The sequence below is a fragment of the Microplitis demolitor genome, chromosome 6, assembly GCF_026212275.2.
Source record: "Microplitis demolitor isolate Queensland-Clemson2020A chromosome 6, iyMicDemo2.1a, whole genome shotgun sequence".
Taxonomy (NCBI): Eukaryota; Metazoa; Arthropoda; class Insecta; order Hymenoptera; family Braconidae; genus Microplitis; species Microplitis demolitor.
This window is the reverse complement of record NC_068550.1, coordinates 8541544-8557504: the sequence shown is the minus strand read 5'-3', so window position 1 is coordinate 8557504 and position 15961 is coordinate 8541544. Positions and strand designations below refer to the sequence as shown.

Genomic DNA, 15961 nt, shown 5'->3' with positions numbered 1-15961 from the left:
TATAATTTCAACTTTTATTTACATTTTTTTGCTTTAATTAACAAATATTTTGGTTACAACAATTTTTTTGATCTCTCGCTTAGAAAAAAAAAATAAAAAAAAAAAGTATTAAGCCTAGTTAAATGAGATAATTTTGAATCCTATTCAAAGCTAAGAAAATTGTGACCGGCCAATGTGCGTTTTTTATTATTTTTTACTTCTGTTTATTTTAATATTTACTGAGGCACAAATACCTTATATACATTTTAGATTTAATTATTAAATAATTATGAATTAACGTAAATGATGACTAAAAATTATTGGAAGTTAAAAAATTTTTTAAACTTTATTTTACTTTTTTTTTATTTATGCTAACCAATGACACAATGAAAGAAAATTATATTCTGTAGCAGGGTTTGATATGATCTGTTTTAAATTATTTTTGTTTTTTTTTCACAATTCAAAAATTTGAATTTTTATTTAAACCCTAAAAATTTAATTTTTATTTGGAAATTTTATTTTTTAATTTCTGTGGTATTGATCAGGATTATTTACAATAAATATCATTTCTAATAATCAATTTTTTTTAAATCTATACCCAATAAATAAATATTTTTTTTTTTATTTTGAAAAATCATTATACTAAAAATTTTTTTAATTAATTAAGAGAAAAATAAATATAATTACAACCCTCACTACAGATATTTTATAAATAAATAAAATAAAAATCAATTATTTAAGATAAATCGCGGGAGTCATCGCGATCTTTTGAATATTTAAAATAATCATAATAATGAGTTATAATAATAAAAAACATTAAAAGACATTACCAACTGTATTTAATAATAGTTCAAGTGTTTCAATGAGTCTATATATTTATTTATGAGTTTATAAATAAATATATGTGTATATATTTATATATATATATGTTTAAGTACACGGTTTTAAGTACTTGAAGCCTTTCAAACAATTTTGTATTTTCCTGCCGTTATCTGATTTAATATATTTTCAAATTAAATTTTAATATTTTTTCTAATTTTTTTTTTAATTATTTATTTACAAAATATGCAATTAAATATTTGTGGAATGTAAACATATTTATATATTGTGCATTGCATATAAATATTTAATTTCTGGTAATAACAATTATTTTGACTTTGTGACATCTATTAACAAAGTGCAAATATATATATGCATACATATATATTATATATATATATAGAAAATTTTGTTTCATCTGGCTCAGTTAACGGCTTTCAATAATTAATAATTAATAATAATAATTAAAGTACAAAATCAATAAAAATTAATCTACATAAATGCTAGTTTTTTAAAAATATTTTAAAACCTTTTTTTTCATATATACAATTCTCAATAAAATATAATTACTTTCTTAGTTCAATCTTTTATTGACAAATAAATTCATTCAATTTTTCTATCGATTTTACTTCTCTTTGCTGAGGGAAAATTTTCAATTTTTTTTTTTATGAAAAAAATTAAATTGTTCAAACATTTAAAAAAACAAAAAAAAAAAAAACTAAAACTTCAACTGGACGGTAAAAGCCCAAATTCTTAGACTTCTTAGCAAAATAATTTTAACTGTTTAAACGATTTGATTTTTTTGTTTAATTGTTTAAATAATTTTTATTTTACTTTGAGACTGTACAGTCTAACTCTGTTTTTTTTTTCTAACGAGTCTTGACAAATTTTTTTTGTATCAGTTATTTGAAAAATTTTGATTAGTTTTTAATTGTTTCATATTTGTAGTTTTTTTGAACAATTGCTAAAAGTTTTTTTCATTGCCTAACTTGAGATTAGACAGAAAAACCCCGCGTTCTTATTCATGAGTCATAAAAATAATTTACTTTGTTAATTATTGGAACGATTAAAAAAATAAAAATTAAACTTCATTTTTTATTATTAGTTATTCAAATAATTGAAACTCATTCTATTCAATTAATTTCAAAACTCATACAAAAATTTTTTACAACCGTGTATTCATTTTTACGGAATTTTACTTCCCAATTTATGAGTTTAACTCGCACAAAAATTTACATCCATTATTTAAACAATAAAAAATTTTCTTTTTTAAATTTCCAATTTTCCCGCGCATTTTTTAAATTTAATTAAACGAAAAAAAATTGTTTTAATACTTAAAAACAATTGATAAGTACATTTACAAGTACTCAGACAATTTAAGTAACATAAAAAAAAAATATTAATAATATTTTCTATAAATAAAAACGAATAAAGTACGTTGACCATCGCACATAAATTAAAATTGTGCGTTCACTAAGACTAGGGTTTTAATTAATTACTAAAATCGTGCGTTTACGTGCAATTCACTACACATGTAATTAATTATTCATCATTTTGTTTTTTTTTTTAGCATTGATAAGCACTAGCTTGCTCATTAGTTAATTAATTAATTAATTAAATTATCGTAAGGATTGCTACAATTGCACCTGAAAGGTTTGCGATGTATTGGGAACAATAAAGGGATTAGTAGTGGCTGCGGTATTTCCGGTGGATTTATTCAAATCTGGTGCCGCTAATTCAGCCCATTCAGCATCAAAAGGATCACGAGATGTTGTTATTATTCCAGTGCGTGTGGTTATTGTACTGGGCATTAGTGCCGAGCCGAGTGAATGGGCACGTGCATGAAGAAGTGGCGCCCGACGTGGAGGTATAGGGACTTGAGGAACTTCTGATGGTAATGGAATTGATGAAATTAATCCAGAGGTTGATGATTGTTGGGCTGCTGATACTAGTCCTGTTACAGTACCGAGCCATTGTTCTGCTCTTGGTAATTCGGAAATTCCACTTGTTGTTGCGCTACTTGTACTTACAACCGATTGTGTCTAAAAATAATTTTGTTAATGCTATTAATTAGTCATTAATCGTTAGGGATTTATATAAATAGAAAATAGATTGCGCGATTAGATTTCTAAGATAATTTGAAATTAACTGATGAAAATATACTTTGTTACAATGTAAAGTTGAGGGTATTTATTAGGGTGGTCGTTAAAAATTAAATTTTCTCAGGCGCCCCATGAAAAGCTTATTTTTAGTGAAGTATCACAGTCCAATTTTCGATACAATCGCGGTTTTTTTTTAAATAACTCATGAAATATGCAGATTAAAGGAAAAAATCATACACGGAAAGAATTTTCGTATGAATATTGCCATGTTGTTTATTCTAAAAATTACTCTAAATTGAGTAATCTTGGGCCATTACGACTTTTTACTTTTAAATTACGAAATTTTACTCTTTCAGTGAGTAAAAATCAACCAGATTAATTTTTACTCATACTTACGAGTAAAAATTACACCTAGCGGCTGTCTAAATAAATTATCTCTAGTTCAATTTTTATTCGTCGGTTATGATAAAAAGTTGATGATTCAATTTATAAAATTTATATTGAATTACAATAAAAATTACCATGAATAGGCTGAAATTTATATAAAAAATTTAAAAACCATCTAATTGCCTTAAAATATGAATTAATATAAATATTTTGATAAAGGTCACAGTCATTTTTTTATAAGATGTGTATTTACGAAAATATTAAAAAAAACTTTTTTAGATCTTATCAATAGAGCATTTAAAGGATTATGAATGTTAAAAGTAACATTTTTTCTTAAATATAGACAACTTCGTAACTCGTAATGTATCAATCATTAATGCTTGTTATAGTTTCTATAGTACTTAGAAAAATATCATTTTCAACATTTGTAATCCTTAAAATGCTCAATTCATAAGATTTAAAAAAAGTTTTTTTTGAAATATCTTCATAAATACACATTTTAAAAAAAAATGAACTTGACTTTTTTTGTCAAAAATTTATTTTCCTGCAAAATTGTTTTTATGACTTTTTCCTTTAATCTGCATACTTCATGAGATATTAAAAAAACCGCAATTGAATCGAAAAATGAACTTTGTCCTGAGGCACGTGTTCTTTTTACTTAAAAAAAAAAAAAAAAAAAAAAAAAAAACCAAATTCCCCACGTATTTTCCCACAAAAAAAAAAACTTTTTATGAGGCGTTTGAGAAAATTTAATTCTAACGACCACCTTAGTGTTTACATAATGTGAAATTTCATTAATTTCTTAAATAATAGCTTCATTTTTTTTTAATTTTCCGCTGTGAAAATTGAAAATTTTCAAAAAAAAGTCAGGTTATTGATTTCGTTTCGATTTCCGGAAATCGGATTTTCATCAAGTCTCGATGTTTTTAGATACTAGGAAGCTATTTTGAACAATTTCAGAAGAGCATGTGTGTGTGCGTGTGGAGTTTTTTTGTCCGACTAAGTTAATTCTAAGTTTGATCAAATGCAGGAAGTTTTAGAGTTGTCCTATAGGGTCAACCGTTTTTCAATTTTTTTTCTATAAAAAAAAGTTTTAATGCAAATGTATACATTTTAAAATTTTTAATAAAAGTTCGATTTGAATTAGTGACCTTATTTCTTTTAGTTTGAGTACCCACATCAATAGATTTAAATAAAAAAATTAATTAACCATTTTACCCTGTTGAACTGAAAAATGGTCATCTTACCCAAACATCTCGATGTGTGTACTCATTTAACGTGGAATTTGATAAATTATTAAAATATCTTAATAATTTAATTTTTAAAAAATGAATAATTACCTCAAACTTATCACTAGCGATAGAATTAGTCAACGAATTATTTAAAATATATGCCTGACTGCTCGTCGTTGAAGTATCACTTGAAGATTTATCAATCGCTGACTCAGATGAAAGTGAAGTTGTCCCTGTTAAAGTACCAGTACTTGTTTTAACAAGTACTGGACTTAAATTGCAACTGGTGTTTAAAATCGGTGTCAATCGTTGATGATTTGTTAAGGTAATTTGCGATGTTTCATTCCATGTCAGCTCATTTATAGACATATCTTCATTAATATTGTTTATATTGTTATTATTGTTACTGTTGTTATTTATATTGTTATTAATACTGGGACCATTTGAGAGTTTTATGTCATCTAATGAATTGCTACTCGTAACTCCTGTAAAAAATAATTTATTTTGTAAATTAATTTTTTTTTTTTAAATTTTTTTTGTGAGCTATGGAAATTTAAAATAGAAAATTATTAACCTTGAGCTTGAATTGTATTGCTAAATAAATTTTTAGATACTGAATTTAAAGTAGGAAGTGGTGGCAAGCTGCCAAAATCATCGCTACTAGATAAAAGTGAGAGTCCGTGTGAAAGTTGTTGACACATTGCTGATACACTATCACTTCCAGTTGATGGTATTAATTCTGGTATTGGACTCACTTAAAATTTAAAAAAAACAAAAAAATAAATAGACATTTTTTTTTATTTCTTGCGATGGTTATTGTGAATAAAGGCAAGGGGGGGGGGGGGGGGTAAACGGGGTGCATAAGTTTTCGAGGACTCAAATACGCTAAATCTTCTTTTTCTTTCCATTCAAAATAAATAGAAAAAAATTTTCAGTTACCATTAAAAAACAAAATTTTCATTTTTGCAGACAAAATGAGGTACCCCTTAAAAAAAGTTAAAAAAAAAAAAAATTTTTGGATATTAAATGGATTTGATGAAATTAAATTTTCTTATAAAATTTACATAAAGAAAAATGACATTTTACATTGATATTGGATACGAAGGAATAAAAAAAAAATCAGTAGTTTTTATCATAAAACAAAAGTCATAAACATTTTTCGATTGACATTCGATTTTTAAAAAAGTTTAAAAACAAAATACAATTTTATTTACAAAAGTTATTTTGGAATGTTTAGAAAACATTTAAAAAAATACTTTTTTTTTTTATAAAATTTTGGGGGTACCCCTCCCCTCCCTTATTCTACATTTGGCTTACAATTAAATAAATTTTATGATATTTTATAAAAATGAAGATTTTAATATTTTAGAGGGAAAATTCAAATTTTTTAAAATTCGCGGTCCAAGTTAAAATTGGGAATAAAGAAAGGATTCAAAATTGAGAAAAGGATTGTCTTAAAATTTATAAATTATGACTAAATTAATAGAGATACGATAAAAATGGGCGGGAATCGATTTATAGAGAATTTAATTTCCTATAAATAATTATTTGTGTATTTTTATCGTATCTTTGATAACTCAGCTGTAATTTTAATTTAAAAGTAAAAAATTGTTAATGAGAGTAAAATTTCACAGATTTCGAGACCGAATATTGAAAATAAAATTTCGGCTATACTATCAAAGATACGATAAAAATGTATAGAGTATAAAATTTCCTATAAATTTATATTGATTTACTTTCATCGTTTCTCGGATACGTAAGCAAAAATATTGATTTTAAAATAAATATTTCTGTTTGATTGGCAGAAGTTAATAAAGAGCTCAAAGAACCCTTGAAAGTTTCTTAAACCGGAAGTCTTTAACTAAATACTGTCTTTTTCGAGGCTTCTTCTTGTAAAAAAAATAATTACCAGGTGGTTTAATTCCAATACCATGTGGCAAAGTACCACCGAGGCTGGTGGGCAAACGTGAAAAATCGGTTGGCTCAAGACTGTGACTTCGTGTGCGTTCTAAATTACTGGGAAGATCATTAACGCGTAAGCTGTGCTGTCTCTTGAATGGTGAAGCTTGATTAAGTTGATTAAATCCGCGAAATGACCCCTGTCTTTCTAACATTGAGGGGGTCGCATGAGGTCTCTCAATAGCGAACGGATTGTAAACCTGCTTGACGACTGCTGACGTCGGTGTCGACGGTACATCTTTGTAATTTAAAACAAAAAAATAAAAAATAAAATAAAATTGTTGAGTATTAAATAGTTGCGTCATTAACTAGCCAGAATTATTCATGATTAATTATTAATAATTAACAATTAGTCTTACCAATTGCACGTTCTCTGCTATCTTGTAATTTTTCCGTAAGACTAGGTTGTCGAAAACTTCCGCTTCGTGTAAATGTTGATGTTTTTGAATCAAATGTCATCGTAACTCCACATTCTTTGTCTCGACGCTGCTTACGTTCGAGACATGCCGCAAATGCACAGCCCACTGCATGACTTAATCTCTCACCCTATTTTATTTAATTATTATTTTTATTAAAATACTTAATAATTATTTGGTCTAAATATAGCGTTTTTGGAATTCATTCAACAGGAAATTTCCTCAATTATTTAAAAATCACATTTTTTTTAAATTCCGAAAATTTGACTTTCTCTTAGTTTAAAAAATTAAACTAAAAATTATGTGACACTTAAATTTGTGAGTTAATTTTCTATAGTTTGAGTACTCACAGAAATATATTTAAATAAAATTTTTAAATAATTATTTTGTCCAAATATATTGTTGTTGGTACTCATTTCAAAGGAAACTTCATCAGCTATTTATGTATCATATTAAATAAAAAAAAAGAAAAAAATTGGAATTTAATATGTGAATGTTTTTCAGTAGCAATAAATTATGAAATTGAGGGCATGAATGAATTAAGTAGAAAATTTCTTTTAGTTTGAGTACTCACATGACTATATTCAAATGAAATTAAAAAGCGATTATTTAATTAATGACTAATCAATTTAAAATAATGATTAATCAACCAGATGATAATATATTGATGTGCGTACTCATTTTACGGGAAATTCAGTCAGCTGTTTAAATAATATGTTTATTTATTAATTAGATAATTACCGATTCTTTTAAAGCTAAAAATCCATGACACATCCATCGCCTCGTGGTGCCATCTCTACAAATATAACTAAATCCTTTGTCATGATTACGATCTGGTGCACAAAATGATACTTTTTCAATAGTTTGATCGACAATTAATCCTTTTGTTTCATCTTCAACTACTCGCAAACCATCTCCAGATACATGCAATATTGCTCTTACTGGTCTTCTTCTTGAATTCTATAAATTACGTTTATTTTAATCCAGCCAATATTTAATTTAAATTAAGTTATTTATTTTTTTTTTATTAATTACCCGTAATACTTTTAATGCTTCCTCACAAACTTGCATTCCTCTTGACTCAAATACTTCAACACATCCTAAATACTGTAAAAAATTATTTATTTATTAAATAATCACTCCTAAAATTCGAGTCCAAGCTAAAAAAAATTTTTTTTTTTTAATTTTTCAGCTATCAAAATTTATAAAACAATAAATAATTTTTAATTCAAATTTTAAACTTAATAATTAATTTTCAATTTATCTAAAATAATTTTTATTAAAGTAAAAAATTTTCTGACTTAAAATTTCTTGACTATTTTTTATATTTTGTATTCTGCCATTTTCTTAAAAAAAAAAAAAAAAAAATTGGTAATGATACTGAAGTTAACCGGCGTCCAATAATTTTTGAATTGTTTTTTAAAACAGTAAATCAAAAAAAAATATTTGAAAAAATTGTACCTATAGTTTATTAAATTTTCTACATGTGCATTTTTTCAGTTTTTATTTTTTTGTAATTCATTTGATGAAAAAAAAAAAAAAATCAGAAAATTGTTAATTGTCTGTTAACTTCAGGATCATAAATTGGTATTGATTTAAAACAATTAAATTAAAAAAAATTTTTTCTATTTCAAACCAAAATCTTCTGTTTAAATAATTATTAAATATTTGTACATATATAAAAAAAAATACAAACTTTAACATGAAAGGCACACGTTGCTGAACGCACAGCACTTTCATCAGCTTGCCATTGATGTGGTTTACTTGATTCTGGTATATGTGTATCTTTTCTACGTCGAAAACTATCTCGAAAACTTCTTCTTAAACGATCCATCCGTCTGTTGTTTGTGTTTGCTGGTGAGGATCTTTCTCTTTTCTAAAATAAACAAAAAAAAATTTACTTTAATAATCAATTAACAAAAAAATAAATAAATAAAATAAAATTTTTAGTAACTTTGTATTGACCAATAAATTACCAGATCAGTCCACTGTTTTTCATTATATTTTAAAAATCAAATTATTATTGTTAATATAAATTGTTTGGGGAAATTTAAAAGATGTAATTATTGTAATTTGACAGTTTTATAAATATGTCATTATTGTTTTTTTTTTCTTTTATAACAGTACAATGTACAATGTATATAATGTATAATAAGTTAAATAAGGAATGGAGTAATACAGGTTAATGTTTGTGAGTATAGTAAAGAGTTTTAAATCCTTTCACTTGGTTGTGTCAAGGCGTGCGACAGGTGCAATGCATGTGAGAAAGCTAGTACAATATTCCATAAATATATATGTATGTATATAGATATTTATTAGGGTGGAGTACAAACCAAAAATAATTTTTTGCATAAAAATATGTTGAATATTGCTTTTTTATTTTTCGAAACAGAGTCTTATTAACCATTATCGTACATGGAGAAACTACTCTCGTTTGAAATCCTATAATGTCGTAGTAAACCTGGACCATTTTGGCCTTTGTAAAATTGACAATGATTACATCACAAATTACTGTAATCATTGTAAATTTTACTACGGTCATAGTTCTTTTTGCATGTATTTATTTCAGTTTCCGTCAGGTGACCAACTTGGTCAGGTTTTACCATGAAATCATAGTATTTCATGTACCTGAACGGGTGCTCAATTTCAAAACACAGTAAGGGGCAAATTTTTTAAAATCAATTTTTTAGTGTTTTTAGTTCCAGTCGAGTCTTGTGAACATGAACCTGAAGTTTCGAAAGTTGGATGCCAACGAATTTTCAAATTCCTTGAAAGCAGAAAAAAATATTCCTGACAGTAAAATAAGGTGCTGGATGTTGGAAAAATTAGAAAATCTCCCTTTGGATACCAGAGACCGAGTCCCACCCTCACAAATCAAGGTTGCAAATTTAAAAATCCGAAAAAAATATTTGTACGCTTTTGTTTACTCCGAAAAAATTATGGAGTGTCTATTACACTTATAAGGACTCAGAAATAAATCCCGGTCACCCTCTGTACTCCGGAACCTTGTCAATCGACGCTCACATGTCACTAGTGAACATGATTCAATTCGTATTTTAAAAATTTTATATTTGTCAGTTACTGTGTTTTGAAATTTGGCAGCCGTGAAGATTGGAACGTTTTTAGCGCAACGAAAATAAAAGAAAAATTATTTAATTTGACTGCTTAAAGATGACTTAAGGGATAATTGGGGATGGCTGCAATTTTCGGCTAGCATACTAGTACTCATGTGAAACATTTAAAAAATCGTCATCCAATAGATTTTTTACTTTTCATTTCGTTTTTTTATTTTACTTCCGATCTTTAGGTATATAGTATTTCAAACAAGATCAATTTTTCCATGTACATGTTGTACTTATCATCAAAAAACTAATCAAGGAAAAAAAATACGAATTATTAGAAAGTTTTCCATATTGTATATTAAAATAGTTCAAAACATTTTTATATTGAATGTTACCTGAGGATAATTTGGATATAAATATTTCTATATTTTAAAAAATTTTCAATAAAATATTTGAAAACAGCCCGATGAATGACGTCGATTTAAAATTTTTTAATTTAGTGGAATACCTTAGAATAGTGATACTAGAAGTAGCAGATATTGAAAATTATTTTATGCTTTAAAATAAACAAATAAAATATTCTTGAAGAAATTTTGATAAATGCATGTCAAGAACTTTAAAAATAATTTTGTGCGTATTCAAAAAATTTCATTTTATTCACAAGTGACTTATTTTGAAAACAACATAATCGTTTGATGACTGCTACTTTTAGTATCATCTCAGAATATTGGATATTGAAAATTTAGTCTAAAACCGCTGCAATTGTTATAATAAATTTTTTTTATCGAAATATTAAGTTTTTTTTTTGTATGGAGCCCTTTAATTCAAGTAAAGCAAGAGACCTAGTACCCGATCAGGGAACTAGTACCCGATCACTCATGTATTTGTACATCTATTTTTACTAAATTTCACTAAATATCGATATATAAATTCATGAGTACTAGTTCCCTGATCGGGTACTAGGTCTTTTACCTTACCCATGAAAAACAAAAAAAAAATCGTCTCAAAAAGGTTAATAACAGTGAACTTCCAAATATGCGAAAGTTCTAAAGTTTGAGTTCATTATTTTTGGACTTTTGAACACAATTAAAGAGTAAAGAGAAATTTTTAACTGAATATTTTTTACACGCAGGTTTTCGTAATTTTTTACGCAAAAATTATTCGAGTCGAATATGACCTCGTTTCAAGAATGAGGTCAGATTGAAAATTTTTTCTTACTCTTAAATTTTTTTAAGTTCCAAAAATTATCATCTTATTTCAAAATTATCTTACATTTTTAAGTTTACTTTTATGAAACTTTTTCAAAAGATTTTTTTTTGCAATAGAGCTACAAGTTTAGTGATGTTTATTATGTAGATTTTAAATTTGAACCGCAATTGATGTACAATAATTTTGACTTTTTGCATAAGTAAAAATAACTATTTCATATATAAAAATTACAAATGTTTGATAAGTTTTAATTTATAATAGTAAATGTTGTTTATGGAATAGTAATTTTTACTTGCCACAATTAAAAATAATCATACTTCGATAGCGAGTTTAGTTTACTTTTTACATAATAATTTTTTTTTTCGTGTAAAATAAAATTACCTAAAGTAATTGAATTTAATGAGGAAGTAATTTTATTTTTTATTTATTAAAATTGTTGATAGAATCATTTGTGAATATTTTTATAAAATGATGTACAGTAGTTAAAATTATACAGATGTCAAAATGTTTTAATCTGTATGAATATACAAAACAAACTGTCATTAAATGCATATGAATATAAAAAATAAGTGAATTGATTATTTTATCTGACTTGTTATTATATTGAGTGAAAAAAACATTTTTTTTACTCAATAGACTTACTATAGCTTTTATGCTTGTTCATTGTTTAGACATCAAAGGATTATTAATTATTTATTTATAGTTAATTTTCACTTAGAATTAATTTGTTAGCCATGACACTCATGACGTAATTACTATAAAGAATTTAAATTATGATGTTGGACATTAAGTAACGTTTCGTAAATTTATTTATTGACTTGGCTAATTAATTTTGAGATGTAATTGTAAAATTTGATGATTTGAATGTGAAAAATAATAAAAATAGTTATTGATTATTAAAAAATAGTGAAATAAAAAATATTTGAGTAAGTTAGAAATAAAATGTGAGTTTAAAATAAATTTTGCTAGAGTTTTTTATCTTTAAAAATAAATCACCGGTCTTTTAAAAACGATAATGATTTTGAAAAAGCCGCAACAAAATAACTTATCCGTCAACGTAATCAAATAATCATTAAAAATAAATTATAGTATTTCTATAGTTTTGTTTTATTTTTGCATTCAAAATAAATATATCAATGTAATAATTACAGCTCTATACAACTAGTTTTAAATAAAAATAAAAATGCTAATTATTACTTACAATAATTCACAAATTCCTCGTAAAAATAATTATTTATTTGTCAATTCTGCCGGATCATCGGTTATAAAAACATAATTTTATAAATAATGTAATTAAAAAATTTTTATAAAAGTTTTTACACCAAAAATGTTTTTAACTTCTTGTATGTGTAATTTAAGAATATAAAAAATTATTTACTCATTAAATGTCACTTTAAATTTTGTAAAATTCCTCAAAAAATATTATGACTAAAAAAAAAATTTGCCGTTGTAATAATCATTTAAATTAACGAAAAATATTCGAATATCTTAATAAAAATTTTTACGCAGAGTATTTTAAAAAATTACCCGTAAGTTTTTTTTTAAAATACTTTTAATAAACAATAAAATTATAATACTGTAATGAAAGTTCTTACTCCAAAAAAATTTCAAAAATTCCCCTTAAAATATTTTTAATAAAAAAAAAAAAAATTTCTATAATTGAATAAAAAATTTTTATTCAAAAGTTTTTTAAAATTCCCCATAATAATTATTATTCAAAAGTACTTTAAATAAAATAACACAATAATTTTTTTAAAATAACTCATAACAAAGTTTTACTGAAAAAAACAATATTTAAAAATTTTGAATCCCCAAAACTATTGATTGGTATAAATAAAAAATTGTATAATTTAAATTATAAAATAATAAATAATAACAAAAACAAATAAAAATAAAAACGTACCGAATATCTAAGAGCATTTCCACTGTAACTAGTCGCTCTTTCAAGCGGTTGATGAGCTGACGGATGATTACCCATTTTAAAAATAATTTTCCTAGCTATTTAAATACAATAAAACTCACTCACTGCCCACTGATAATAACAACAACAACAACAATAACAATAATAATTATAATAACAACAATAACAATAAAAACGAGCGTCAGTATCACCAAAACCTGAACCCACACAACACATTCACCCTATGTTTTTCATCTCACGTTATGTTTTCACCTCGTTTAGTATCAGCATTCTTCAATCCACTTCCCATCTCAACATTTTTATGCTATCTCTCATACTAAATTCAAATTCAAATAAAATCACGATCTTTCATTTTGTCCTCAAGTTTTTATAACAACTTGACAGCCTTAAAAGTTCACAATCACATTAATTATAATAATAATATAATTGCTATTAATATTATTATACGAATTTTAAGTACAGTTATATATTTGTCAAACTCTCTACCTGACCGACCGACGCCTCTTTGATTATTATTATTATTTCACTTATCAAATTCAATTATTTAAACAGTACGTTTTCCGTTTAAATTTGAATTCTGCTATTTTCCCGCGTTTTGTAATAATTAATTATTTAACTCTATTGTAACGTAATCAATTGTTATAATACACAATTATGCATTCACATAATTTACCTAGCAAATTATATCCACATAAAAAAAAAAATTTATTAAACTGACGTCATAGTTCGCATATTACCGCGACTGAATATTCAGTCCACGGTCATTTAATATTAAAAAAAACTCAGGTTTAGTCAACCGTCATACAATCATGTCCACTACATATATCTTTATATTACACACACATATATTTATTACATACATATATGTAAAGTTGTATATACAAGTCCAGTCATCGTTAAGTTATACGGATAAAACAACCACTTTCTTTTTTAAAAACTTGTTTTTAAATTTTTTGTCAGTTAATAATTAAAAAAAAAAATTTAATTTTATCAAAAATTTATAAATTTGTTTTTTTAATTATTTTTATTTAAAATAATTAATTTTTCTTTTAAATAAATTTTAACCAATTTATAAAAAAATAATTAATTACGTATTAATTTTTTTTTAATAATTATTATTAAATAATTTAAATAAATAAGTCAATTGTATTCACTATTGTACTAGAAAAAAATTCCCACGTTTTTTGTCCGTTGATATTTCTCATACCTTAACACATATATTAACACACCCTACATACACTAACACAATACAACCTTATATATATAGATATATACATATATATTACACCGCAGTCGTCACCGTTGCCGTTACACTCAACTACATCCTGTGACCTCACCGGAATTTAACGTACATTTATTAAAATATTAATAACAAATTAAGTAAAAAAAAAAAAACAATTATCACAATTTAATAATATTTGAATTTAAAAAAATAATTGGCGGTAAATTTAAAAAAAAAATAATTATGTTATTAAAAAAAAAATAAATAAATAAATAAAAATATTTATTGATCTAGGATATGGACGATAGTAAAAATGTTTATAAGTCCTTGTAAGATGTTAATAAAATTTAAAAGTTTGCTCAAGCTGTTTCATCTGAACAGTAACGTAACTTAATTTAAACACTCCCGTTTATGTATTAATATTTATTTAAATACAAATTATTGTAATTAAACAACTTAACCACTGATGTTTTATGTAACTAATTATTATTGTTTTTTAAAATAATTAATTGAATATTAAGTTTTAATAGAATTATTAACGGGGGGTATAAAAGTTTAGAAGTAAGATGAGAGAGGAGACTTACGAGCATGGGAATTAGGGATAAGGTTGGGACGATACTGATCCTTTTGGTCACATGGTGCAGTTGGACGTGTAGAGTGTTGGTAGTTTGAGAGGGGAATATAAAAACCAGCTGCCACGGCAAATGGTTTTACATCTGTCATTATTGTACGAGCAGAACCAGGAGACTTCTCTTTACCTCTATGCTACTTATACCTCTTACTCTGTCTATACCTCTCTGCTTATGCTTATATTACTTTGTCATGTTCTATGTCCATGAGCCAAAGTTTATATGTTTGAGGTTCAATGGTTTCTATGTAGAACTTGACACAATGAAATCTTTGAGATGGATTTTTTTTTAAGGAGGGTGAGAATTTTCTTTATGCCTTCAGTATTTATAACTTGTAATTATCAACTTTAATTATTGACGAGTTTAAAATTATTTCTTTTTTATTATTTTGGAATTTACATTATTTTTTTACAACTAAAATTTGTTTAAAATCTCATTTTACTTCCTTTGTTTAAAATTTATGATTTTATCAATTTTTAGTACAAAAATTTTTTATTTTACAAAAAAAAAATTGGATTGATTGAAAAAAATTTTTTGGACCCATCTTGCCCTGTTGGTGAAAAGTGAAAATTTTAATAATTTTTGAAAACTAAATTGTAAAAGAAATTAATCACAGATTTAATATCTCTTATAGCCCATTTACTCTTTGTTCAAAAATTACAAAATATTTATTCTAATTTCTATACGGCCCACTTTACCCCCATAAGACAAAAAATCAAAATTTCAAACAGTCAAATTTTTTTTTAAATTCTCAGAATTTCCCTAAAATAAAAATAAATTAATTTATAATTTTAAATCCAACAAATTTTTTCTTTTAAATTTCACATAAAATTTTTTTTTCTATTATTTTGGATTTTAAATTATTTTTTTTCACGCTTAAAATTTTTTACCGACCCATTTTACCTCATTTGTTTAAAATTTATGTTTATATTAATTTTTAATACAAACATTTTTTTTTTACAAAAAAATAATTTGATTTATTAAAAAAAATTTTTTTGACCCATCTTGCCCCGTGTATAAAATT

The 15961-nt window shown here is 24.9% G+C and overlaps 1 protein-coding gene across 1 annotated transcript; it reads right to left on the bottom strand.

The window, feature by feature from the left end:
• Positions 1 to 14032, bottom strand: LOC103570611 (protein numb). The gene is made up of 9 exons (XM_008548404.3): positions 13069 to 14032; positions 8591 to 8770; positions 7930 to 8001; positions 7636 to 7854; positions 6838 to 7024; positions 6429 to 6716; positions 5094 to 5273; positions 4628 to 5004; positions 1 to 2840 (listed from the first exon to the last, which is right to left on the bottom strand). The coding sequence occupies exons 1-9, from the start codon at positions 13141 to 13143 to the stop codon at positions 2433 to 2435; spliced, it is 1986 nt and encodes a 661-aa protein (XP_008546626.1). The 5' UTR covers positions 13144 to 14032; the 3' UTR covers positions 1 to 2432.
• Between the last annotated feature and the right edge of the window lie 1929 nt (positions 14033 to 15961).